At 28.5% G+C, this 27,924-nt stretch overlaps 3 protein-coding genes across 8 annotated transcripts in view; 1 reads left to right on the forward strand and 2 right to left on the reverse strand.

The window, feature by feature from the left end:
• LOC126855504 (WD repeat-containing protein 47) overlaps positions 1-3,761 on the forward strand; it is a 64,027-nt gene extending 60,266 nt beyond the window's left edge. For 5 of the 6 annotated variants that reach the window (XM_050603219.1, XM_050603217.1, XM_050603214.1 and 2 more), the window contains 3 exons: positions 65-372; positions 878-1,118; positions 1,237-3,761. In XM_050603219.1, coding sequence (XP_050459176.1) covers positions 65-372; positions 878-1,118; positions 1,237-1,382 — 695 coding nt within the window. In that variant the 3' untranslated portion in view covers positions 1,383-3,761. The remainder of the gene's footprint in view (positions 1-64; positions 373-877; positions 1,119-1,236) is intronic. The other variant, XM_050603216.1, reaches the window with a different exon arrangement.
• The window catches only part of LOC126855512 (uncharacterized), a 179,140-nt gene that overhangs the window by 46,031 nt on the left and 105,185 nt on the right, over positions 1-27,924 (reverse strand). The gene's annotated exons all lie outside the window — the stretch shown is intronic.
• LOC126855717 (uncharacterized) lies at positions 10,148-26,014 on the reverse strand. The gene is made up of 25 exons (XM_050603581.1): positions 25,828-26,014; positions 25,316-25,555; positions 23,860-24,366; positions 23,215-23,700; positions 22,844-23,000; positions 22,181-22,334; positions 21,750-21,834; positions 21,037-21,404; positions 20,146-20,426; positions 19,759-19,958; positions 19,301-19,606; positions 19,145-19,211; positions 18,816-18,923; positions 15,795-16,297; positions 15,000-15,449; positions 14,679-14,844; positions 14,133-14,277; positions 13,693-13,774; positions 13,071-13,435; positions 12,256-12,536; positions 11,808-11,995; positions 11,313-11,615; positions 11,137-11,206; positions 10,752-10,880; positions 10,148-10,283 (listed from the first exon to the last, which is right to left on the reverse strand). Exons 3-25 carry the CDS (start codon positions 24,342-24,344, stop codon positions 10,263-10,265), a joined length of 5,400 nt encoding a protein of 1,799 aa, XP_050459538.1. The 5' UTR covers positions 24,345-24,366; positions 25,316-25,555; positions 25,828-26,014; the 3' UTR covers positions 10,148-10,262.

Here is a 27,924-nt window from a genome sequence, read left to right on the forward strand (position 1 = left end):
TCATAAAGAATTAATTCTCTCCTCTTTATCTTATCAAATAATTGTTCGCTCATGCAATTTCTAGGACAAGAGGTCGAATTGACTATGCACGATGGTACAGTGCGCGATCTGTGCTTCCTCGAGGACACATCGAACAAGTCGAGTCTTCTGATCAGCGGTGGTGCTGGCGATTGCAAGATTTACGTTACCGATTGCACGACCGGCACACCTTTCCAAGCCTTAAGCGGTCACAGCGGCCATGTGCTAACGCTTTACAACTGGGGCGGGGCGATGTTCGTCAGCGGATCGCAAGATAAAACAGTCAGATTCTGGGACTTGAGAACAAGAGGCTGCGTCAATATGGTCACACCTGCGACAGTACCTGGTAGTCGGGTTAGTTGATTTCCCCGATGATACTCCCGTTTGATTTTTTACCGATTGTTATGAACTGTAGATAGCAGAGAACGGAATAAGCATCATATTTTTTGGTACAGAAAGATTAAAGAGAAAAGTAAAATTTTATATGAATTTGTCGATCAAATTAAAAATATTAATTAAAATTAAAATATTAGTTATTTTATTATCCATTTTTCAGTACTTAATACTTGTCTATCTACATGTATCATTCGTATAGACGAAAATCTACACGATCAAATAAAAATTAGAAGGAATAGAATTAGAAAATATAAATTTTCCTATCACTTAAAATCCGACATGCGTCACATCATTTTTTGTTCTGTACTAGTCTCGTATTGAGTTTTAAGTCCGATAAATATCCGATTTATAGTTTTAAATCACACTATCATTTCTCCCGATTGCAGAACATCACCTCTTGATTGGATTTTTATCGGACATCTTAGCAATATTGGAATGGAAACAGTATTGTTTGTTTGATCAGCATCTGATTCCATTGCAGGTCGGTAGCCCCGTAGCCGCGCTATGCGTGGATCCGTCTGGTCGGCTTTTGGTGTCCGGCCACGAGGACAGTAGTTGCGTTCTCTTTGACATTCGCGGTGGTAGGACGGTCCAATGTTTCAAACCTCACGCGGCCGATATCAGAAGCATACGATTCTCACCGTCAGCGTATTACTTATTGACGGCGGGATACGACAACAAACTGGTACTCACAGATTTACAAGGTTGGTCTCTCATTTAATCTTAATCTCTCGAAATGCTTTTTACAATGCTAAAATGACCCGATAGTAAAAATAATGTAAGAGTCATGCCAATAGAGAAATACACTAAACTGTATTACAGGTGATCTTACGATGCCTCTACCTAGCGTTGTGGTAGCTCAACATCAGGACAAAGTCATCTCTGGACGTTGGCATCCGACGGAATTTTCGTTCCTCAGCACTTCCGCTGATAAAACCGCAACCCTTTGGGCCTTACCGCCTGTTTAAAGATCCAATCTGGTATCGCGCGCATTGTTATTTATTTTTCCGCTTTTTTAAAAGAGTATTTTGACACAATAATTCATCTTCAATTGCGTTGTTTAGATGTATGATTGATATTAAATCAATCGCATAAAAGATTCATATTCGATTTTCGAAGTCTTCGACGGACATTATGATTACAAAACAAAATGAACAATTTCGAGTGATAGCGACATTCTAACGTATCTATGTAGTAGCGCATAATTTAACCAAGACTACAATTAAAACATCTTTAATTTATGACAACATCATTAACTCACAGCAAAGTATTGCGAAGGTTAAATATTCAAACGATTAAAACTTAACAAGTTGAAGACTCGGCTTAAAAGGAGGACAGAAAACACGATCAGGCTCGTTATCGTACGAACATCGATAAGATTGTTTTTATAATTACGAATTTAATACCGGGAATCATAAGACTGCGGACGAATAATCGCTTCGATTCTGCTTTATAGCTATACGAAGCGGGATTGTATATCGCGAATTGAAATATCTTCTTTTTACACAATGTGGGGATAGGTTTTTAGATTTCAATAGATTTTTTTTCCATGCATGCGTACTTATCAAATCCGCGATGCGATATATCCTTTCCCCCCCTTTTAAATATAATTTTGTTATAATCAGAGATGCCTGTATTGTAAATACACATTAAGATAAGTTAAGAAAATTTTCGTACGATATTCTTGCTCCTGTACAAAAAGGACGTACTAATTTCTAATTGAATACTCTCTTACTTTCGCTCAGTATCACGTTTCGTAACGTTTAAATAGAGACATTTAATAGATTGTCCTATTTGTTATTTTATTCTGGTTTTACTAAAAAAAACGTTGCTTTTTTGCGTAATTTGCGCGCGTATACATTCAACTCATAATGCTCCTACTTCCATCTCCATGTTATCGAATCACAAGCCAAATATACACACGCGTTCTAGTATACATAGATATATACTTATATATCCGCATTTTTGCGAAGAAATTATATAGGTATGCTCATATTAATCGCTATTTTTTACGGATTAAGATAATTAATATAAATCGAGAGAATTTATTCGAGCGTCGAATTACGCGAATTGTCGCGGCATGTGAGTACGTCTACGCAAATCGAAGAAAGATAGTATTCTTCAGTAATATAAAGTCGTAAGGATTAACAGTAAGAGATTTAAGTTGCTTGTTGCAGTCGCCAAAGCTCGCAGTAGCATCAAAACTAAAACAGAGAGAGATGTCTTGTTTTGAGTTGTTAAAAACAATTTTTTCTTATAGATGATAGCAATTTGATGGGACGAAGTTTCTGTAAATACATAGTTGGACTCGCTAATTCTTCGATTTTATCATTAATCTATCGGATAACGATGCACGCAATCATATCATAGCTTATTTTTATTCCTACTTCAACATTGATACTCTTAAGAGAGTTTCATTTTGTTTTATTAGCATATGTTTTTGGCGTACGGACAAATCATATCTTAAGATTGCACACGTGTTTGAAAAGAATGGAAAAGTGATTTATAAGATATATTAAAAGCAAAATACGATAAGGGGAAAACGGGTGAATGATAAGGAAGCTAGAGTTAACCGCTCGTCAAATAAATTCATGATTTTTCACAGTCAATCATTTGCAAGATTGCATGGAATGTAATACGATTAGAATTAATTAATTATTAAATTATTTATTATAAATTAATTATTAATTATTCAATAATTTAAATTTTCTTTTCTATGCAAAATTTTTTTTATAAAACTATTGTCATTGTTGAATGTTTCATTGTTTCTAAATCTGTTTAATATTGTCGAGCATTTTTAAAATGATTCTTGAATTCTAAAAATTTGAACTTTTATGAATATAGATAATGGATATAGAGAACCGATTAATTTTTAGTGATTCTGCTTATTTTCAGATCTTGCTATTTAATAAATTTGTCTTCGTATGCATTTTGCAATGATTGACAGAAAAGATCAGAGAATAACAATGGCAAGCAACCGGAATAGGACGAAAGCAATTATTTGTAATTCAACACAAGCATCCATTTGCTTCCATGTAGCAATTTATCGTGCCTTCTGTCGTGGCTGCTTTCGGCGATTCACACATTTATTTTTGTATTTTTTTGTGAACTCTTATTCTCCTTTTCCACCACCACATCCCACAAATCTCCCCATCGTCTCACAATGTATTCAAACGAGTTCATAAACGTCTGAAGTAAAAGTCTCTCACTATCTCGTACTCGAATATTACCGCATAACGCACTATACATATATATAGTATATAACTTATAACTTTGTACTTTTCTTGTAGATACGATTATAATATGTCACGTCTAATTTAAACAACAATAAAATTTACGTTATTAAACCGGTTGTATTGATGGTAATCTATGCCTCAAGAACCCCATCAAAGTTCCATCAGAAGGTCCGCTGCTAAATTTATTCGGGCCAGTTTTTCAAAAGTTTCGGTAATCGGGCCGATTAGGCCTCCGTAAAAGAGGAATTACGTCGGCGCACGGATCCGTATACCAAGGCGTATATACGCAATCGACTTTTTTATAAATTTCCCATAATAACTGTAATCATGCAATCATCCACCCGCATGTATTATCTATGGCGCCGAATTCGAAACTCTATGGGCCCAGTTTCTGTGAAATGGAAGTATCGCGAAGAGAGACCGTTCCAATCCCGAAAGTTTTAATGAGAATCGTTTAATGGAGAACATCAGCAATTTTGACGCTTAGGGGAAGAGTTTATTTTTATCGATTTATGGAAAAACTGCTGTTGTAATATATCACGTTTAGCGATTGCTTAGAACAGGTTAAAATTTTCTATTTATGATTGGACGGTTTTTGCGGAATTGAATAAATGAACTTTTATACAAAAGTATAAAAAAGAAAAAAAAGAAATTCTGGAAAAAAATTGTAGAAGATACGAAGCAAAAAATTACATTGTAAAAAAAGAATAATATATTAAATCATGGCCCTCCACCTCTTTCTGAAAAATATCTCGATTATTAGCTGTGCTTCTTCAAAGCAAGAAAAGAAGGGGGAATGAAAGGCAATCGTCGCGGCGACCAACTCCATGATCTCTAGACTTAACTTTGTGCCCCGACAAGCGTCCCCGGGGCGAGGACCCACCCACGAAATTCCTGTGCGTCCGTCGAGGGCCATCTGTCGATTCGACGAATTCGGTCGGTTTGTGTTTCGGGATTTTTCGAAATCCTCACCGCGGGCCAAACGATGAGCTCTAATTACCGTCGGTGTGCGATGATCGGAGTCGGGAAACCGACCACGGATACATTGCCCGAGTCCCTGGGGATAAATTCTATTGACCTTACTTTACACAAAATCGTATGTTATGTGTTGCATGATCTTCAGGAATGTCCCCCGAGGTGCGATGCCCTCTCGCTAATTTTACGTTATTGCGGTTTATTCGATGATCTTTGGCAACTCGCATTTTTAGAATTCCAGATACATGATAATATTTGCCAACTAAAGAGAAAATGAATTCTAATAGTAGTTCTTTGGAATTGAAATATTGTATTGTATAAAAAATAATTTTTAAAATTAGATTGTGTAAAGTGAGAATAATTCTATATTTTATTTCCATGATACTTTTCACATATTAAAAAAAAAAAATTAGTAAATTCAGCGCGATTTAAGTAGAATATAAACAAAAAGAATAAAATATTTTTGAAGATGATTTTCTTGAATTTTCACGATCAACATGATAAAAATAATTAAGCAAATATTTTTCCGAGAAGAATCCTGATATTTTCTTTTCCTTATTCCCTCTAAATCGCTCGATTAAAAGAACTAGCCGTTTAAAGTTAGGTAGGTATTTGTGGTCCCCGGCATCACGAACAAGTGATTTCGCGCTTACGAGCAAGAAACAAGAAACTTTGGAAGAATGGGCGCGCGATGATGCATTAGGCTAATCGCGCCGTTAAATAATTCATCACGCACGAAGCATTCAAATTAATAACGTATTACGAGAATCACCTCCAATCGAGAACTCGAGCGCACGAATTGCTTTCTGTACTCTATCATTTCTACAGAGGTTCTCATATATTTCTTCATCTCACCGTGACAGTCTTTTCGATATCATCTTGAGTTTTTAATAGTTGTGTTATCTAATATTTATATTATTTATATTATATTATTTACTATTTCTTCTACATTACTGGGACCTTAATTAAATATAAAAAATATAATAAAAGCATTAAATTAACTCATTAAATATACATAAGTTAATTTATGGTGCTAAAATAAAATAATAACTAATTAATTAATATATATTTAATTAGTATATATTTATAGATGAAAAAAATTGGAAACCGTAAAACATAAATATTTAAAAATATTTATATAAAAATAAAATTAATAAAATTTGAAGAAAGTTTTAATGTTTTGCACGATCAATTCAAACTCGACATCATTGATTAAAATGAATTTTTTTATCTTATCAATAACAAAGTCTAAAATATTCGGTTTCTTATTGTTTAATCTTGATGTTACATTATTCACCTCTCCACTCAGAGCTTCTACTTATCTATTTGCAAGATTGTATTATATTCAAAGAGAGACATCGCGAGAGATACGACTGCGCACCGCTGGCAGTCCAAATCGCATTCAAATGAGGAAAGGAAGGACGGCTCTTGTCGTAGGGCCCCCAAAAGCGAAACGATACACGCGGCGCATCTCTCTGACCGCCGCGTGTAATCATTCTCGGAAGGGCGGTTTCCGTGGCCGGAGAGATGATAATAATAATTTGAATCGCGGCCACTTAGCATACGTGCAATTTGGCGCTTAAGACGATTCCGTCCTCCTTCTCGCTGGCGCAGCCATCGTCGTCCCGGCGTGGATGGCAAAAGGACGGCGCGCAGGGACGTGCCCTAAGCCGGTCCTGGCTCGCCATCATTCGGACCCAGAAATTCATAATCACCGACCTGGGATTGAACCCGAGGGCCTGCCCAGAGACACGACTCTTACGGGACGCGAATAAAATGCGACGAAACGCGCGTAATTTACGAGACCCCCTATTCTATCTCCTCTGCGAGAGAGTCGCCTGGCGCTCTTTCCTACTTCGCATAAAAGCGCTTCGCGGTACTTTAGTCGGTCGTAAATTATTGCGTTAGCCGACGTTGTTATTCTCGTAGCTATTTAAGAATATTTTGTGGTAGGTGAAGATGAGAAAGAGAAAGAGAGAGAGAGAGATAGAACGGTGGACACCTACACGCTATGTTATTAGCACTCACATAATAGAATGCCAAAGTAACGGAATCGACTAAAGATTATGACAGAAGCAAAACTATGTAAGAGATTTAAATTTAGATAGTCGAACGAGACAATAAAATTTAAATTATGTCTTTATAAATGTATAAAAGTTTCATTTACGTGTTCTTGTTTTGTGCGTCACGTGTGTTACGTACGGAATAGATGAGATGTTAGTATTTCCTAGAAAAAAATGTTAATTTATTTATATTTAAATACAGTCTTTAAGATTTTATAGCCCATGGTATTATTACAACTTCGCGTGACAGAAAATATCGAGCACAATTTTATGCAAAAAAATACGGAGTGAAAGGAATTGTCTAACCGGAAAGCTCGAGATTATTATAGGCATTTGCTCGAAAATATTTGCATGAATCTGGTTGGGGCATGTCTAACCGTTGATCAATAACCAGACACGCTTGTAAAAGAAAAACAATAGATAGAGAGACGAAAATTTTTTCCATATTTTATGTATGATAAAAGATACAGCCACTCTGCCATTATATTCTGTCAGCAATTTTCGACATCAAATTTTTGTTAAAAATTTATTGACATTATTAAATATTAAAGATATTTTTTTACTCTATATTAATTCGGTCGCCTTTTTATAATATAACTTTGTAAGTATTTTGCAAAATATACTCCCGATATGCTTGCGAGACTATCTAGGATCATTCGCGACTTCTAGTTAACGGTTGGAAATCGGTCGCACATCCTCGCCATAACTCCACGTAATAGCCAATATCTCACGAGAGTTGTACAAACGCGAATCGGTTACTAGTTACTACTTACGTGAGTTAACATGATTTATCGTTCAGCGTTAGCCGCTTATACGAGGTTGGTGAGAAGAAGCGAGGAGAATAGAGAAAGAAAGAAAGAGAGAAGCAGCGAGAGAGAGAGAGAGAGAGAGAGACAAACGCGCGAGGAGGGATGAAGAGCGCAAATCTCTCTTGGGAGGTTTCACTATAGCCAATTAAGGCCCTGTTTTAATCGTTCTCGCCTAATTGCAGGCTCATTACTTTGTCTCTCGAGGGTAAATACGTCGAGCTAAGTATCCACGTCAAAATAAAGAATATGGGCACTCTCGAAATCATCACTGAGTAGTAGAAACGATATATTTCAAGATAAAAAAAATTTGAAAAAAATAATAAAAGTAAGATACATATATTTTTTCATTATCTATTTGATAATATAAATAAATATTTATATAATGAAATATATAAAACATCTGTTAATTTTTTAAAAAGATTCACTACTTGTAGAAAAATTTCTTGTAACACAAGTGCTATTTAAGAAAATCTGATAAATTAAAAACAAATACATGTATATGTATATATGTATGTCACAAAAAGAATCGATTTTTTAATTTTAGAAACAATTTTAACAAAGGAGATTGAAAAACAAAAATTTTAACTCATGAAATAGAAAAAGAGGAAGAAATCAAGTCAATAAAAGAAATAGAAGATGTTAAAGCTAATAAATTTACTCCTGCGCTTTTACAATTTTACAAGGAGCAAGGTCCCCTAATGTAATAAAGTTTTATTGATTAATTTTTGCATATCGTCCGTTTCATCCAAATATAACATTGGATGTTCGATCCAATTTTGCAAAAGTTTAGAATTGTCAGAATCGATGATTTCAGTGTTCCCGATTTTTTTCCGATTCGTTTTTCGCATAGATTCAGTGATGCATCTCAAAATCGAACCGACCTTTGCGCTTCTCTTCTAAATCCGGTCCCTTCTCGAGATGGAACCGGTCGCTCTTAATAACCACCCTCGCAACGCGCATGGCCTAAGGATCAACGGCGCGACCTGCAATCACGCCATAGACAACTCGCAGCGACTCGATCATTATCACGGCCAATAATCACCGGGAGACGTATTCCTCTAAGTATTCCCCTCCGTTAAGACGCACTTCGGATGCCAAACACCGATCCGGTCCACCACCGGCGGCTTCTCTCGATGAGCAAGAAAACGGCTCCCTCCCTCCCTCCTTCCTCCCTCTTCCTCTCGTCCGTTCTCTTCGATATTTGCCCGTCTCTTGGTCTCTCTTTAGTTCACTGTTATTTTCTCTGACCATCGGCGATAATCAAGGACCGCAGCCCGTCAGTGGATGGACGGCATCTCTAATCCGCGGCAATTACGCTGAGCGATTAAAAAGATTTAATTGTCGGACGCGCCGGACCTCGCTCTAGGACGGAACGTTTCTTCGCCTTTCTTCGTGAGAAGGGCGGAGTGATCTCCGTAAAGTAAAGATGAAGCTCGCTAGGATTTTTCGTCGTCATTATGACTCAACAAAGTATTTTATGGCGGGGGCGACGCAAAAACCGAACGAGTGAAAGGTTCGCGATGGTCTATTCGGAAGATGCCGATGATGACTTTCGCGGTAATTTTATGAGAAAAAGTTAAAAAGGGTTAATAATGATAACTTACGACGGCGGGTAAGATCAGCGACGTAGGGTAGCTAAAATGATATGCAAAGAAGTGCCTACAAATCAAGGAATTATTTCTACGAAAGCAATTATTCTGTAAAGATAAAAGAATAAAAGAATTTAAATGGTAGCTCTACAAGAGAGCTTATATAACGATGATAACTGATAATGATAACTTAGCGATGCGAGTAATGAATAGAGAATTTAGATAGAGAATTCATATAGAGAAGTACTTATGGAAATTTCATCGTCAAGGTAAAAATATAATTAATTATGGAAATGGCATAACGATGTTTTGATTACATTTAATCATCTATTTTTCTTTTATTTTAATCTGATTTTTTAAATATTATGTTTCAAGTAATTAATTTTAATATATCTTTACTTATTGATATTAATATTAAATTATATTAAATTAAATTATTTAGTAATATCTAATAATAATTTGTATTATGCTGTACAATTGTTTGCATATATTTATATTTATTTATCCATTAATCGATGTTTAAAAATCTAAACTTTTACAAAATTCTGAAAAATATAAAGAAATAAATATATTATATTATATATTATTAATCATTACTATTAATAATTATATTAGTTAAAAATGCAGTTCTTCATAATAAAAATTTTATTTATTTAGCGCAATTGTAGTTACATTAATATAAATAAACTTGTTAAAAATAATAAGTTGCGTATTTTACAGAAACTGTCTAGAAATATAGAGTGTAAAATAATATCATAGAATTTAAAATTTGAATCGAATGATGCAAATATCTTATAAGTATATAATTAAAATATTAAATAATAATAAATATTAAAACAATTAATATATAAAAATAAATTATGAATATTTACAATATTAAATTATATTATATAATTAAACTATGTTGTTCTATATAATATTAACAATATTAATTTTTGTTTATTATTAATATTTCTATTATTAATATTAAAATCGGAAATATCAATAACATGTTAAAATACAAATTAATATTAATATTAATTTATTATTATATTATATAGGATTATGTAGGGCATAATAATATTTATTATTATGCCCTTCATGAGCAGAGGGAAAAAACGGCGTTCTCGCGATTAGGATTTAGAATCTTCTTAATAAGCAGCTAATCTGTCACTGAGTTACTTCGTCATCTCGTTCTCAATACATTCCTCTGCTTACCTACATATTTTTTTTTACTATTACAATTAATAATAAATTTGAATAATGAATGTTAATATTAAATATATATTAAAATGTAATTCAAATTATTTATATTATGCTATTAAGCAATATAAATATTTCTATTATTTATATAATATTAATTAGCGTAATACAAATTATTATTAGATATTACTGAATAATTTAATTTAATATAATTTAATATTAATATTAATAAGTAAAGATATATTAAAATTAATTACTTGAAACATAATATTTAAAAAAATCAGGTTAAAATAAAATAAAATTAATATAGATTAAAAAATAATAACAAAAATAAGATACTAAACAATAGATTAATAAAACAAAATTAAAAATAAATAAACGTAAATCGTATTTAGCTCTCCACTCTTCAACCGAAATATAGATATGCACAATTAAATAATATCATCTTCCATTGATTCAGATATTTTAGTAATTCTTGCTTACTTTTAAATCTGAAAGGTTTACAAGATACTTAGTCTGGTTTTCGATTTCATTTAAGCGTTTTTTTATCTTTTCTTCAACACAAAACGTTAAAAATGAATTTTTTTCGTGACTTTCTGCAAATTGGAGTATCTAAAACAGATGATATTAATTCTATATTTTCCCCGAAAATAAGTAATTTATTTTTACATCTTAAATAATAATTTTAATAATACTATCTGTTGCGTCATAATTTTACATTTTTGACATAATTAATTTAATACATATATTAATTTATACACATAAGTGTGTACGCAATTGCCTATTTGGACACATATAATCATGTATATGTATAAATATCAAATATATATATATATATATAATTCAAGATAATATTATAAAAATTTACCTTATCAAGTTGTTTCCTAGTATACACATTATTTATAAGATCAACTAATATTGCGTTTGTAGTGGATTGTCTATAGATATAAAACAGTAGGTTTACAATTACTTGTAAAAAACTCATGATATTTTAATTTTTGTATTATTGCAAGAATATACATACATGAACAAAGATATAATTACCTTGGTCTTATTTTCTCAAAATTCGCTAATATATAATCAAGCATTATCTCATTCTTGGCATGTTTGGCAATAATAAAATGAAAACTGTTAATATGATCCCTATTTTTTGTTGTTATATTATCATCTTTCATTGCCATTAGCAACGTATAGTTTTGAATGATAGCAATATTTCCAGAGCAAGCCAGAAATTTTAGATATTTATTATCAGATTCTTTTATGTATATATCAAATACATCATTCCAAATACTATTATCCGTCATCAAACCATTGCAATATGTCCATTCTTTCCACCATGGCAGAAGTCTTAATTGAAAAAGAAAATAAAAATTTGTTATAAAAGTTTAGTTTACAGACTTATATATATATATATATATATATATATATATATATATATATATATATATATTGATCAAATAACATATGCATTATGTTGCATGAAAGATGCAAGAAAAATGTTACTTTCTATTCAAGAATTATATATAATAAAAAAATTACTTATTTGTTGTACGATTTGCGAGATGCTGTTGCAGTTTTGAACCTGCTATTGTTTTGCATTCGGGTTCATCAAGAACACATGCCCATTTTGCGGCTTCTTGTTTTAGACAATTAGTAAGATAATTTTTATTAGATTCTTCGTATCCTATGTTCCGAAGAAGGTTGTTCAGTATCTCCTTTATATTTATCTAAAAATTATGAGTTGTTATTTATATAAAAAAGGATATATAGTGTATACAATTATATATTTTTACTAAAATTTTTTCCTATATAATAATGAGAAATTTCCGCTTTTAAATTTTATATCTTTTAGTCAAATAAAATTATAACAAAAAAAGAACATAACTGAATTTTTTCTATTATCTTTTTTGGAAAATATCTAAAAATAGTTATATAAAGTCAATGTATTTTATATGAAGCTATTAATATACAATATTTTTATTATTACCTTGATATTATAAACTCTTCCATCTGATATCGGAAAAACTTTCGACATGTGCTCAAGCGCTTTGATCATAGGATACCATGCTACATAATCAGTCTCTCGTGACAAATATTTCGTAAGTTGCCAAAATAGAGAAGAATCGAATCGCTTAATCGTTAGGAAATAATACGCGTCATCGATGATTTGAGCTCGATTGAGAACATGAATATTTGTATATTCCATAGAGTTTAGGTACGTTATAATTGTTTTCCAATTATGAATATCATAATTGACACGATAGTATCCTAAAGTATAATAAATAAGTTTTATTACTATTATACATAATGAAGCATTTATAAAAGATCAATATTGTATTTAACGTAAATTACAAAGAATGCTTTAAATTTTTTTAATTTATTAGATATAATAAAACTTTATTTTTTAAGTGTAAACTGTTATTATTAGAATTGCATTTGTCATTATGTTATACTCTCTAGAATAAAATTATCTAACAATTTTTCTACATAAATTTAATTGATTTTACTAGATCATTCATGCACAGTGGAATTTAATTCATTGTTAGTTCAATAATAATAAACTGAATACTTCATATAATATTTTACATAATAAAATTATTATACATTATTAAATTATTATTACATATTTACTGCAACGCGTAATTATTATATTTATATATATGTCAAACATAATTATTTTAAATTTGCAAAGAGACAAAGAGTAGTACAAAGAGATAAAATAAACTGTAAAATAAAAAAAATTTAATTATGTGAAATAAATATAAGATATTTATCATAATATATTTTTCGATTAATATTTACCAGCTTGCTGTAAATTCAATATAATCCAACCAGTTTCTCTGGCATTTTCAGATATTTCAACATATGATTTTTCCGGCGTAAATTGTAACCATTCGACATTATAAAGCGAAGTATTGTTAAAATTAAGCTCGTCCTGTGTAGTGTAAGTTATAGGTACCCATAAATCATTATCGATTGCAATATTTTCTAGCTGTATATTTGTATGACTATAATAGCGCATTATTGTTATTATAGGATAACTTTTAAGTTTCATCCAACCATTCATTCTTTTCATTAAATTATCTTCGAGATCATAATACGATTTATCAAGAGCATCTTGCATAGCGATCCAAAAATCGTTAAGTGTTGTCTGACGAATGCACGCACTAAAATTTATTAAATTTATATAAAATTTATTAAAAATTAATATACATATACATACATACTGTAACAATACACTGTGTAATAAATTATTATTAGAAAAGTTAAATTCAATACTTATATATATTTTTACTAACACATACATACATACATATGTACAATTTAATTGTTAAATATGTGTGCATACACATATTTATATTACTATAATAGTATATTTAATTTTGTATGATATACATTTATTAATTAAAATAATTATACTCACTTCGTATGTAAATACTTTTTGATACCATCTTGAAACACCTTCTCAGTAAGTAGATATTGCAACATACGCAATATAGAGAATGCTACGATTCATATTACACAATGTATATAATTAAGAAGGTTTAAAAAAAATTTATTTAATAAAGCGTTCATAAATTCATGAATTTGAAACTGATTTTATAAAGAAAAATTATATTTCTTTAACTATACATGTAATACACACACACATACACACATTATTCTCTCTTTCTCTCTTTGTATATGTGGGTGTAATATGTAGCATACTAAAATTTCTTTTTCTTACATTCTGTTCTTTAGCAAACATAATGTATTAGACAGTAAATATACATATATTTAAATTTACTCATGTTTGCAATTTTTTATCACATTTATATTCCAGAATTTATGAACAATTGTTTAATTACACTTATCCAATCTTACCTTTGTATTGCAAAGAAAAGGAAAGAGAATTGATTTTAGAATTGGTGATTTGTACGGTACTTTCATTGAAATAGGAGTTTAAACGGAAAGATTCGTGTTGTAATTGGACCACTAGCATATCCATCATTTGATAAAATTGAAAATTCTAAAGAGACAGATTTTAATGTGTTAAATAAATACTCGATCAAAAGGAGTTGTTAGGCATTAGCAATATTAGATCGTGTTATTTCATTAAAAAAAAAATTTTGTTATGTTTTATGTGTAAGTAAGTTATATCTAAAATGATATGTGTATATAATTTAGATATAATATTGATATATCTTAAAAAAAGAAAAATAGAATTTTTTCTATATTATTTTTTAACATGCCATTTTCTGGCTGAGAATTTCTTTTTCTTTTATGGTTAAAATTTTATAAAAAATTGAGACTATCGAGCTATTTGCTAGCTCTGACAAATAAAAAAGAATTAAGAATTTGTTATATTATGACAATTATAACCAGTATTTCATTTACGTAAATAATCTAGCGCTAAGGATAAAAAACAACCTTATGAATGGCATAGATTTCTAAGAATCGAGCAAGCCCCTTATTTAACCAAGATGATATATTTTTGAGAGATTCCTGTGCCACATTATATGCTATTAAACGTGACGCCTCCATTTTTTCATGTGTCATGTCTAATAATGATAGTTTATCGTTGATATTTGTTTCTCTAAAAATAATTAATACCTAATTAATGCATAATACTATTTGTTAAGACATTCTTATATTGCGAAAGACATGAAAATATGTATATTTTTTAATTTTAAAATGTAAATTGAAATAATATTGTTCTTTTGTGAATTATTTTTTAATTATATGTATTACCTATAAAGAACGAGTCCCCAAGTTACTACAGCCTCTTCTGGGAAATCTGGGATTGCAACATAATCCACCTTTGGAACCGTTTTCAAAGTTATCGTACACCATTCATTTTCCAAAATTGTCGTGATTAAATCAGTAAAAATATATGTATACAATGCACGTGATGCTTTTTCTCTATGCCATATTTTAACCTTCCCATCGTCGGACGTGCTCGTAAAATCTATCGCCACTATCGCCACGAGATTAGAAGACATTATAGGGGTGGTATTAAAGTGTGTCCACATCATGTTACTTTCAACTATTTGCTTCTCTTGCACCGGCATATTTGACAAAACTTTATACTTCATCGAATGCTTTACGGAAATGGTAAAGCGAGCCTTTAATTCCGGTTCGTCCCAACATGGAAATAATTGCCGTGTTCCAGTTGCCTCCATATGTGTTGCGATCAACCACCTGCCACATTTTAAAAAGAAACATGATAATAAGATTTTAAAGATGTTAATTATTATGTATGTAAATATTAATTATTATGTATTATTGTATATTAATTGTCATTTTAATTATTTATGTAAAAAACTTATATATAAAAAATCAAATAAAATGTTGCTTATCATTTAAAAGTTAATTATGTGATTGTAAGTTAAATCTGATTAAATCTTATACAGTAATGATACAAAGTCTTGGGCATGACTACAATAAAAATGATTTGTAAAGAATAGTAATAAAAACATTGTTTGTGTATTATGTATTATAATTTTGTATTATAAGTATAAAAATGTCTCCCTAATAATTACTTACATTTTATCTCCATTTTTATTGGTGTAGGAAGTTCTAAAGACACCTTCGACATTATCAATTGTTTCAGCGAAGAATTCTATGTTTAAGGTATAATTTCCGGGCAATAATTTATTACTAAAGTGAATAAGGACAAGATTTATCTCCTGAATATATGAATACTGCGTTGGTTTATAGACAAATTTTTCGTTCTTAGACTCTCGTACATCTTCATTAATCAATGTACTTTCGGTAATAGCCAAGTTCGATGAATGCAATTCTATGTACTGTATTTCTTTATTAATTGTGATGTTGATGTTTGATTTACCGCGATATATACCTTCTTCAATATTTAGTATAAGCTCAATGTTATAATGTATCGGTTTTACATTATTTGATAAACGGTAATTAATAGCAGACAAGTTTTTTTTCTTATTTTTATTTATAGAGACAGCTATTACGACGATGATTATACTAAGACTTAATAGCAATTTTAATAACGCCATGCCAATTTTTGTTCTCGATATCTGCAAAAACATTTTTTCTATTAGAAAAGAAAAACAAATGTTTCATCCGCATGATTAGTTTGTTATAAAAAAAAAGAAACGGAAACAGATTGAAAAATGATTATGTAGTCAAGAGATTTTTATACAAAATTCTGATATTTATATTACTATTATAATAAAAATTATTGAAACATATTATTATTGCGATAAAAGTATTTTGAAAATCATAATATAACGTTTGATTCGAAAGCGTCCGTTTACTTTCGAATTATAAGTCCTATTTAAAAATATGTATGTATATATAATAGATCGACATGTATTTATCAAGGTGCTGCTCGAAACTCAAGAAGATGCTCGAAACTTATTTATCACTTATTTATTATTTTCTTTCAAGCAGAGTATCTAAATGAATAAATAATCGTAAGTCAAAGATTTATTAATTTTTCATTAAAATATTTTATATATACGAGATGCAAATTTGCTATTTAAACGCTAACAAATATTTTGTTCATATTTCTTATGATAAATCTTTTTTATAAAGATAAAAATTGACATTTGTTATTTGTTAACTCAGTATACCCTACTTAATATAACCTTGGAGAATATTTATCAATACATTCTTGAAATCGTTTTCACATTAAAATTCAAAAAGAATAAAATTATATATATAAGACTAGAATAAATATATAATAACATAAGAAAAAGTATTAATTATGTCAATAGATTAATAGCTTTCAAAGAATAATTTTGAGAAAGATGAAAGCTGTGCGCTCATACTTAGAAAGATCATTAAAATTATGTTTTGTATAGTTTTCTTATTTTAAAAGAAAATAATATGTATTTAACTATGCATATTTTTTTATTTCTGATAACTCACCTTGTATATTAAAAGTGTGTGATTAAAAAACAAATCTTTGTAACAATTAATATTAGCTGTATTAAAGCAGTGATTAACACATTATTTCCACAGCTTTTTAATGTCGAAGAAGAATATATGTTCGTTTGCCGTCTTATCACTTTGAGAGGTCACTGAAAACTAACATCAATGTCGGTGTCCAAAATAAATATATATGTGTTCTGTGTTGTCTTATATAAACAACTTTTACAATTGTACATAGATGTCTTGCTAATCGATATGTTGTATAGCTTTTACAAAATTTTAGTGCGAAACATTCAAAACTGTTAATATATTTTGGTTCTATATCGTTGATGCAATGACAAAACTGCAAACTATAAATTTCATAAATTTTTGCAAGCCATAATTTTTATAGACTTTTAAATAATTTTTAAATAACAATAGCTTTTTCAATTTAAAATTTAATCATTAATTATAAATTTCGTCGAGCATATTTTTGCTTTGTATCCTACATAGCCTCCATATTATAATATATTATTTTTTATAAATCAATTTGCAATTGGCACGGTAGTATATGTTGGAGCAAAATCTTTTATCAAATTTTAATGTTACGATCCGTTTATATTTCATATCCGTAAAAATATTTTGCTAAGTGTTCTTATATATATATTTATCTAGTTTTTTTAGCAGTGAAAAGAGAATGGCAGTTACATTATTGATAGGCATATAAACCAAAAATAGAAAAAAAATTCTTATTACATTGTGCTGCCGAGACACAATATGATATAAACAAAAATACGTCATAATCAAAACTAATTATGAATTTAAAATGCATTGAAACATAAAGTTAAAACAATTTAACTATTGTTGTATATAATTAACTTTTGTTCGTAATAATGACGTAATAACTAAGCATGGTAATTTCTTAAATCTTACAGATATATGCTTTTTAATAAGAATTTTTATATTAAAAATGTTTTACTTGTATCTGTTAAAATTATTTATTTATATTTTGCAATTAGGTATTGCAATTGTTTTAGATCTAAATTTTTAGAAATTTTATATTAAAGGATGTGTGGGTATGTTGATTATAGAAAATATCTAGAAATGTATAATAACACAATATATATAGTATCACAGAATTTATTATAAATCTAAGAATATTAATGTATTAAGGGTTTAATTTATATAATAAATAATAAATATTATAACTGTTAATATGCAAAAATACATAAAACTAAACATTAATATTAATATTATAATATTACTATTACAATATTAATACTATTATATTATTAACTAATATTAATATTATAATATTAATATTGGTGTTATAAATTTATATTTTTAACATTAATAATAATTTGTATTAAAAGATTAGTAATGTTAATATTTAATACAAATATGTTAATTATAATAAATGTTAATGTTTGTTCTTAGTATTAATTGCTAAGAGTGTTAAAATTAATTATATTAAAAATCATATTAAAGATATTATAAAGAAATAAATTTCAAAAAAAAGCAAAGAAATTATTACCAGTAGATGGATACAATATAATTTTAAATAAAAATTATATAAGCATATGAATATCTAAATAAAAAGTAAATGTTTAACAAACAATATTTAAAATTATCAATTTTCATTTAGTTTATTTTTCTGGTCACTGACACTTAATTGTGTAATAGCTTAAGCTGATTCATCTGATTTTTGATTTCAGATGAACGTATTTTAATTTTATGTTCAACTTTCCAAATTAGTTCTTTCGAATATTTTTTCGTGAATTGATGTACCTAAAACAAATTATTCCATATTTTCTATAAATGATTAATTTATTTTCTCACATTAAAAAGGAATTTTTTATTTCAATATTCTCATATCTGATACATCTCACATATAATTTATTATTTTTGATATAATTAAGATAAAATATCAGATATGATACAATACAAAAATAAATGAGTATCGAAAAATATTAATAATTGAAGCTTTTATTATAGTTTGGAAAATTTACCTTATTAAGTTGTTCCGTAGAATACACATGATTAATAATATCAATTAATATTGCAACCGTGGCTTGTCTGTAGATACGAAATAACAAGTTTACAGTTAATATAAAAACTTTTTACGATATTAGCAGAATAAATATATGAAAAAAAGATATAATTACCTTGGCACTATTCTCTCAAAATATGCTAATATATAATCAAGCATTAGGCTATTCTTTGCATGCTTGGCAATAATAAAATGAAAACTGTTAAGACAGTTCTTATTTTTCATTATTCCTTTACAATTTTCCAATGTTATTAGCGTCGTATATTTTTGAATGATAGCAATATTTTCAGAGCAAGCCAGAAATCTTAGATATCTGTTATCAGTTTCATTTATGTATATATCAAATACATTGTTCCAAATATTAATACCCGACATTGCCAAACCATTACAATATGTCCATTCTTTCCACCCTGGCAGAAGTCTATAATATTGAAAAAGAAAATAAAAACTTGTTATAAAAGTTTAGGTTACAGTCTTATATATATGTTTTGATCAAATAATATATGCGTCATGTCGCATGAAAGATGCAAGAAAAATTATTTTCTATCCAAGAATCATAATAAGAAAAATTACTTATTTGTTGTACGATTTGTGAGATGTTGTTGCAGTTTTGAACCCGCTACTATCTTGCAGTTAGATTCATCGAAAATACATGCCCATTTTGTGGCTTCTTGTCTTAAACAATTAAGATAAGTTAAATTAAGATAAGTTTCAAATTCCTCGATGTATTTTATATTCTGAAGAAGCCCGTTCAACGTTATCTGCATTTTTTCCTAAAAATCATTAAATAATGTAAAATATACATTTAATAATATAATAATAATATTAAATATTCTTATAGCTTTTATTTATATGAAAAAGGAATATTGTATCTTTGAGTGCGTATATACAAATTAATGCATTTACTAGAACTTTCCTCAATAATATTTTAATATTCCTATTTACAAAATTTAGGATTACCTTGATATCATAAACTCTTTTATCTGACAGTGGCAAAACACTCGACATGTGTTCAAGAGCTTTGATCATAGGATACCATGCTATAAAATTTGTCTCTTGTGATAGATAATTAGTGATTTCCCAAAACACAGAAGAATTGATTTTTCTAGTTATTAAGAAATGATACGCGTCATCGATGATTTGAGCACGATTGAGAACATGTATTTTTGTATATTCCGTAGAATTTAAATATTTTGCAATTTTTTTCCAGTTTTTAGTATCATAATTGACACGATAGTATCCTGTCATATAATAGATAAATTGTATTGTTATACACGATAAAATATTTAAAAAGATCGTTATTGTATTTAGCATAAAAAAGAAATTAATAAGAATGCTATTTAAATTTCTTAGATATAATAAAAAATTATTTTTTATAAAAAAAATTGTAAATTGTTGTTATTAGTTATGGAAGTATTTTACATTTGTCACTATGTAACACTCTTCTAGAAAAATTCTGTATATAAATTTAAATTAATTACAAGCTACAAATAATCATTACATCATATATGGCATAGTAAAAGTTAGTTTAACTCACTATAAATTTAAAAGCAATAATGCTAAATATTTCATAACATTTTACTCAACATATAAAATTATTATATGTATATATTCAATAATATTATATATATATATATATATATATATATATATATATATTACATACTTAGAATAATATATTATTTAATGTAACATAATTATTTTAAATTAAATTAAATATTAAATTAAATTACTTAAATATTATAAAAAAGATATGAATAAAATTGTACAATAAAATAAAATTTTAATTATGTGAAATAAACTTCAAACGTGAAAAATAGGATCATAATAAATTTATTGATTTATATTTACCAACTTGTTGTAAATTGATAATAAACCAATCATTTTCGTTGAAATTTCCAGATACGCGAAAACTTATTTTTAAGTCTTTGGAAAATGTTACCCATTGGACATCATGAAGCGAAGTCTTGTCAAAATCGGGATTTGTCTGTATAGTATGGGTTATAGGTATCCATAAATCATTGGTTGAAACATCGATTGAGTCGAAATTTTCTAGTGTCATCTCTACATAATCGGCAAAATTGCATGTTGCTTTTAGTATAGGATAACTGTTATCTTTTGTCCAACCATTCATTTTTTCTACTAAGTTAGTCTTATTTTCGTTCATCTTAAGCGCACTTTGCATAGATGTCCAAAATAATTCAGATGAGATCGATAAACTGTATAAATATTATTAAGAATTAATATTGCAATAAATTGGAAGAGAAAACAAAGTTAATATTCATACATATTTATACACATAATATTTAAGATATTAAAAATATGAATAATGTTATTGTGAACAGTAAAAAAGTTACATTAAAATGTAAAGAAAATTTTATGATTAATTTTATTTTTTTTAGATGAAATAATTATATTTTTATAATAAAATTTGATAAAGTAGCCAGTAAAAAATTCGGAGAAATAAAGATATTAGAGCGCATATGTACTTAATTTAAAATTAATGTTGTATTTGATTATCTATAAGATGTATTAAAATGTATACGTAAAATAATTATACTTACTTTCTATTCTGTAAATATTTCTTCGTGCCTAGTAGAAATGCCTCATCAGTAATTAAATGTTGCAGCATACGCAATACAGAAAATGCTACAATTCACATCAAACAATATATCATTAAGCATAAAATTTTATTAGCATGTTTATAAGTTCATCAATTTAACTGATTTTATATAGAAAAATTAGCTCTTTAACTTTAATTATATATATATATATATATATATATATATATATATATATATATGTATTACTATATCTATATAAACACACATACACATATTATAAATTAATTTTCTTTACATGTTGTTCATTTTCTTTTCATTTATTTCTATTTATATTTTATATAGTAAAACCCTATTTTTCAGATCCTGTTCCCTAGCAAATTTATATTAAAAAATTTATAGTATATTATGTAATTACATTTACTCAGTCTTACCTTTATTATAACGAAGAAAAGAAGGAAGCGAATTAACATCAAGTGACCTGCTGGTTTGTAAAAGATTCTTATTGAAATAAAAATTTAAACGGAGAGATTCATGTTGATTTTGGACTATGAACCATTCCATTTTCCGAACATTTGTTCCCATCGTCTAAAGACAAAAAATGTTATAAGTAAAATAAAATTTTATTTTATCAAATAAATATTTAATTAAAAGAAGATACTTGCATTAACAATATATATTTTAAACAATTGCTTGTTCTTATTTAAAAAAAATTTATATTTTTCTTATTTTGTGTCAGTAAAGTAAAAAAAATATAGTAGCTTATATATTAAATAAATTAAATGTATATAATGTATGTAATTATTTCTCGTTAATATTGTTGTCAAATTTTAAAGAAAAAGTAGAGGAAGAGTAAAGAGAAATAATTGCATTTTTTTTTTTTATTATCTTAACTTTAAACGTAAGCGTTTTCTAATTGATTTTCTTTTTTTAAACTTAAAAATTATATTTTAAAATTTATAAAAAATTAAACAGTTAGCATTTTAACCCTAACAAATTAAAAAATATAAAAAATTTAAGAATTTTATATTTTATAACGATTGTAACAAGCATATTTTTAATGTGTATGTGAATTAGAGCTGAGAATATAAAGCAACCTTATCAATGATATCTGCGATAACAAAACTAGCAAGTCCTTCCTTCAACCAAGATGGCACATCACTAAGAGATTCATCTAATATGTTGTATGTTATTAAAGACTCCAAGTTTAATTGGCTCTTTTCCTCGCGTGGTTCATAGAAAAAATCTGCTTCTCTAAAAATTATTAATATCTGTTAAAAAATCTTAAACTTAATTTTTGTTAACGATTTGTAAAGCACATACATTAAATAAACTATTTTATTAAATTTAAATTAATGTAAATATGTGTCATATTTAAGAATTTTGATAAAATTTAAAAGGAAACAATAATATTTCGTCTATTTATAGAAAAGAAAGAGAAAGATTTTTATATTATTCTATATATTACCTATAAAGGACGAGTCCCCAAGTTGCTATAGCTTGTTCCGGGAAATCCGGAATTGTAACATAATCTACTTTCGGAATTATTTTCAAACTTAGCATATTCCAATCATGTTCCAAATATTCAATGAAACGTTGAAGTAATTTGCATATAAATTTTTTATATTGTATTTCTTCTCTGAACCATACTGTGACATTGAATTTATCGAAAACAATATTCTTATCAATTTCATGACTTAAGATGTAATCATTATTATAACCGATTATCGCGATCGCTATGAAATGAGAAGGCATTGGAGGAGTGGTAATAAAATGTGTCCATATCATGTTATTTTCAGCGTTGTGTTTTTCTCGTATCGGCATATTTGACAAAGCCGAGTACTTTTGAGGATGTTTCACGGAAATCGTGAATTCAGCCTTTAATTTCGGCTCATCCCAACATGGAAATAAATATCGCGCACCAGTTGTCCGCAGATATGTTGCAAATAACCATCTGTTAAATAACAAAAAGCATGCTTTAAATATTAAAATTGTGATTGAATTGTGAGAAAATAATTTGTAAAGAATATAATTATATATATGTGAATAGTGTTTATATGAGTATAAAGTGTATTCTTAATATTTTAATATTTAATTTAATATATTTACTTACATTGTGTTTCCTTGTTCATTTTTATAGGAAGTTCTAAAGATGCCTTCGGTATCATTAGATACTTTACCAAGGAAATTCATTTTTAAAGAATAATTTCCAGGTAATATTATATCGCTAAAATGCATAATGTAAGTGTTCGTCTTATGAACATATGAATATCTTATTGGTTTGTAAACCAAATTTTCGATATTATTCTCAGATTTTTGTATATTTTTAATCAATGTGGGTTTGATAATAATCAAGTTTACTGAATGCAGTTTTATGTGTTGCGTTTTCTCATAAATCTCGATGCTGATATTTGATTCACCGCGGAATATATCTTCTTTGATGGGTAATATTAATTTGATATTATAATGTATCGGTTTTACATTATTCGATAAATCATAATCAACTGCAGTTTGTGTCTTAGTTGGCAAAATTTTATGTGAGATAGCCATTGCAGCGATAATTATATCGATGCTTAATAATAATTTTAGGAATTCCATGCCAATTTTTGTTTTTACGTATCTATAAAATTATTTTTTCTATTAGAAAAAGACAAATACAAACAAAATGCAGCACGTAAATTTTTCTATCGCGTCGTTATAGCAAGAAGAAATAATTATGTTTAATTTTGATATATATGTACATTTTTGATATTTACTCTTCTATAATAAAATTCTTTTAAAAATTATAATATTATTTTAGTTTTTATTTGTTAAATATTCGTGCGAGAGAACGTTCGAATGTTTTCGTCACGCATTGTAGAAGTATGTAATAGGTCAGTGTATATTTATCACATACTGCCGACTATTTGTGTCTTCTCAAGGAGAACATATCTAAATCTAAATAAACGAACAACCAATAATAAAATTTATTAAATTTTCTTAGCTATGTCATCTCTTATATAAATAAATTAAATGAAACGCGATTTGAACAATTAACGAACATTTTGTACATATTATTTATGGCATAAACAATTCTTTTTAATGATGAAAATTGCTATTTGTTATTGGCTGGTTCGTTCGTAATATATAACATATATCATATAACAATCAATTTAATATAACTTTGAAGAATATTTATTATAGCTTCTTATTATACGAAAAAAATGTGTGAACGATACTAAACGTTCCTAAAACTTGCACATATATACACTGCGTATAATAAAAGTCTAATATAAATAAAATACAATTTTAAATCTTAAACAAACTCTTTATATTATTTTTTTGATATATATGATTTTAATATATAATATGATAATACATGCTTGAAATCGTTTCGAAGTTCGTTTGATACAAAGAAAAGGAATAATAGAAATATAGTGACATAAAATAAGTATTAACTCTCAAAATAATAATTTAAAAAATAACATTATTATGTGTCGTACTTTCGAGGCCGTTTAAATTGTGTTATACACATATTTTAATTATGTTGAAAAAAAATATGTATTTATGTTTTATTTTTAATAACTTACCTTGTACGATAAAATTCAATATCAATCACAAAACAGTACTTTATAATAATTAACGTATTATCTCCACAATCTTTTACTCTCCGAAATATATCTGTACAATTGCCATGCTATCACTTTGAGAAGTCACCGAAATCTGACATCGATGTCGGTGACATGTAAATTATAAATACGTAGCGTGTATATATATGTATATATACAATTTCTATGTGACTTCTTATACTCTTTATATCATATCATGATCTATCAATAATATTGTGTCTCAAAATTTAAAACAAAAATTTTTTTTTAAAGTAAATAAAATCTCTGACGTTTAAGAAATTGATTAAAAATGTATTAAGTATATGAAAAGTACAGCAATAAACATTTATATATATATTTGTGTGTGTGTGTGTGTGTGTGTGTGTGTGTGTGTGTGTGTGTGTGTGTGTGTGTGTGTGTGTGTGTGTGTTGTGTGGCTCTATCTTTGAAAATTGCAAGTATGAAGTACTTCTATTTTGCAAAAAAAAATCTACCTTTCTGGTAATAGTACGTTCAAGACTGACATTCTAGCTAGACGATATATCGCGCAGCAACGAACACGTGGCGCCAGATAGCAACAGGTTGTTGAACGGAGCTGAGAGACTGTCCGGCTTAGCTCTGGTCGATTTGATTGCCGGTAGTCCTAGCAAGGCCGGTCAAGACACTAGAAAGTCTTGCACGACATATAGCAGCGACGGTATGCGATTGTTCGGTACGATTGTGTCTTATTTAGATGCCGACCGCATTCTCGCAACTAGATCAGACTGATCCGGTTGCTAGAATTATCGGAAGTATGACCTCATTCACCGCTCGATTGCCTCGCGTCGTTCACGTCTTTGTGATATGGACCCGCTTGGTATTATCAGGGGTCGTAGCGTTTTCCAAAAATAAAAAATAATCCGCAAAATTGTTAGTCGATTTAAAATTTTATAAAACAATCTAAATAATCTATTGATGAAACGTCTGTCCAGTCAATAGTCCTGAAAAATTTTTCCAAACAACTTTTATTTAATCGTTTTACTTGATTTAATTTTAAACTACATTTTGCACTATTCTCATTGTTCTCTTATTTTCATTTCAGTGAAGATGAAAAGGACAAGCGTAGCTTCCAGTTGCGGTCTCCCCTAGCTCATCCTTATTTATTTCCTTTATATTGGCGATGATGAAGCACACCAACTGTGTTACCTAATGCTCACACAATGGTGACAACGACATGTTCCGTGTATAAATCTTCGACGAGGGTTACATGTGCATAAGAGGCCGTGCGTATTCGCCAACCGCGAATCGCGTGACGTTATCTCACGCATTTTCTATCGCAGTACCGGTCGCTAAATATGTTATAAATTCTGCCGTGAAACTTAGAAAATGCTTTAAATGCGGTCTAAATTTCTGTGTCTAAATGGTGTCCTATCAGATAACGAAAAGAGAGGAATAATTGCAGTTATGTGTGTGCATGATAACTGCTGCTTTTGATAAAATATATAATTATCGTGTATATATCTTTTAGAAGATTTTCTTGTTATGTTAGATGTTTATTAATTTATCTGTTAGTTACGAGATTAAAGTATTAGAAAAAAATTAGCGAAAAGAAATCAGATTTTTATATATAAATATACATAATTATATATTTTGTGAATAAATGATATAAACATATTTTTAAATTTTTTTGAAATTATATAGTGTAAGCTCAACAAACACAACCTTTTTAAAAAATTAAACTTACATTAAGAGAGAATTCAAAATTTGTTTTAATAATTATTTTAATTATTACTCCATAAAAATAGTATTTAAAATTAAATATATATTATTAGTGTACGATTTTATAAAGTTTTCTAATAGTGAACTAATCAATAAATCAATAGAATAGTTTATTTTCATTTTTTCTGCAGATAATCCAAAGAATTAATACGTGTACATTCTATTGCATCATTCGATTTGCGTCATTCCTACGACATAGATTAAAATTGAAATAAACGAATAGCCATGTATATGCGCTACGTATATTTACATTTATTTACTTATTGCATATAATAGTTGCAACTTTCTCGTGAATTCATATATTATAGAGGTTTGCATTGGCCATCGATGTAATAGCCAGTTGCATTGACGTGCTTTTTCTAATCCGCGACTAAGCATGACGTATTACAGCACGCTGCGAAACGATCTACAGGCTGATGGAGCGTTTCTATTTTCAGGCGGCAAATGGAATGCGTGAGTCGGTGGATCAACTCGAGAAAAATTCTCCTTAACTGTCGGTGCCACGTGCTAAACTGCCAAGTGGCAACCGACGGCAAATAGTCGCTCGCATGAGGACCCCGCGACGTGGTCCACGATTTATTTGACGTTTCGCGAAGTATCATGTCATTCATTACTTTTGTCGGTGTTTTTGTGTTTATGTGTGAGAGAAGGGGAGATTCAAAACTTGGGAGAAATTTATTCCCGCAGCAGCATGATATTAAAATGACAGAGAATTTAGCATAAATTCGCGAATTCATGGTATTTCGTTATTTTTCTTAATTTTTTTATTCTTCTCAATAGTTTCTTCTTCTAAAAATATTAATTGTGTTAAAAAATATAATATCTGCTTTAAA

Source organism: Cataglyphis hispanica, chromosome 16 (assembly GCF_021464435.1).
Source record: "Cataglyphis hispanica isolate Lineage 1 chromosome 16, ULB_Chis1_1.0, whole genome shotgun sequence".
Taxonomy (NCBI): Eukaryota; Metazoa; Arthropoda; class Insecta; order Hymenoptera; family Formicidae; genus Cataglyphis; species Cataglyphis hispanica.

What these genes read in the sequence shown, in the direction of transcription:
- LOC126855717 (XM_050603581.1), bottom strand. Translation starts at nt 24,344, where the DNA reads ATGGAATTCCTAAAATTATTATTAAGCATCGATATAATTATCGCTGCA. An exon ending in TCGCAGATATCATTGATAAG is followed by an intron (nt 22,335 to 22,843) that starts GTTGCTTTATAT and finishes TTTTGTCTTTAG; the next exon opens with ACGATGGGAACAAATGTTCG. An exon ending in ATTGAATTTACAGCAAGCTG is followed by an intron (nt 12,537 to 13,070) that starts GTAAATATTAAT and finishes ATTATACTTTAG; the next exon opens with GATACTATCGTGTCAATTAT.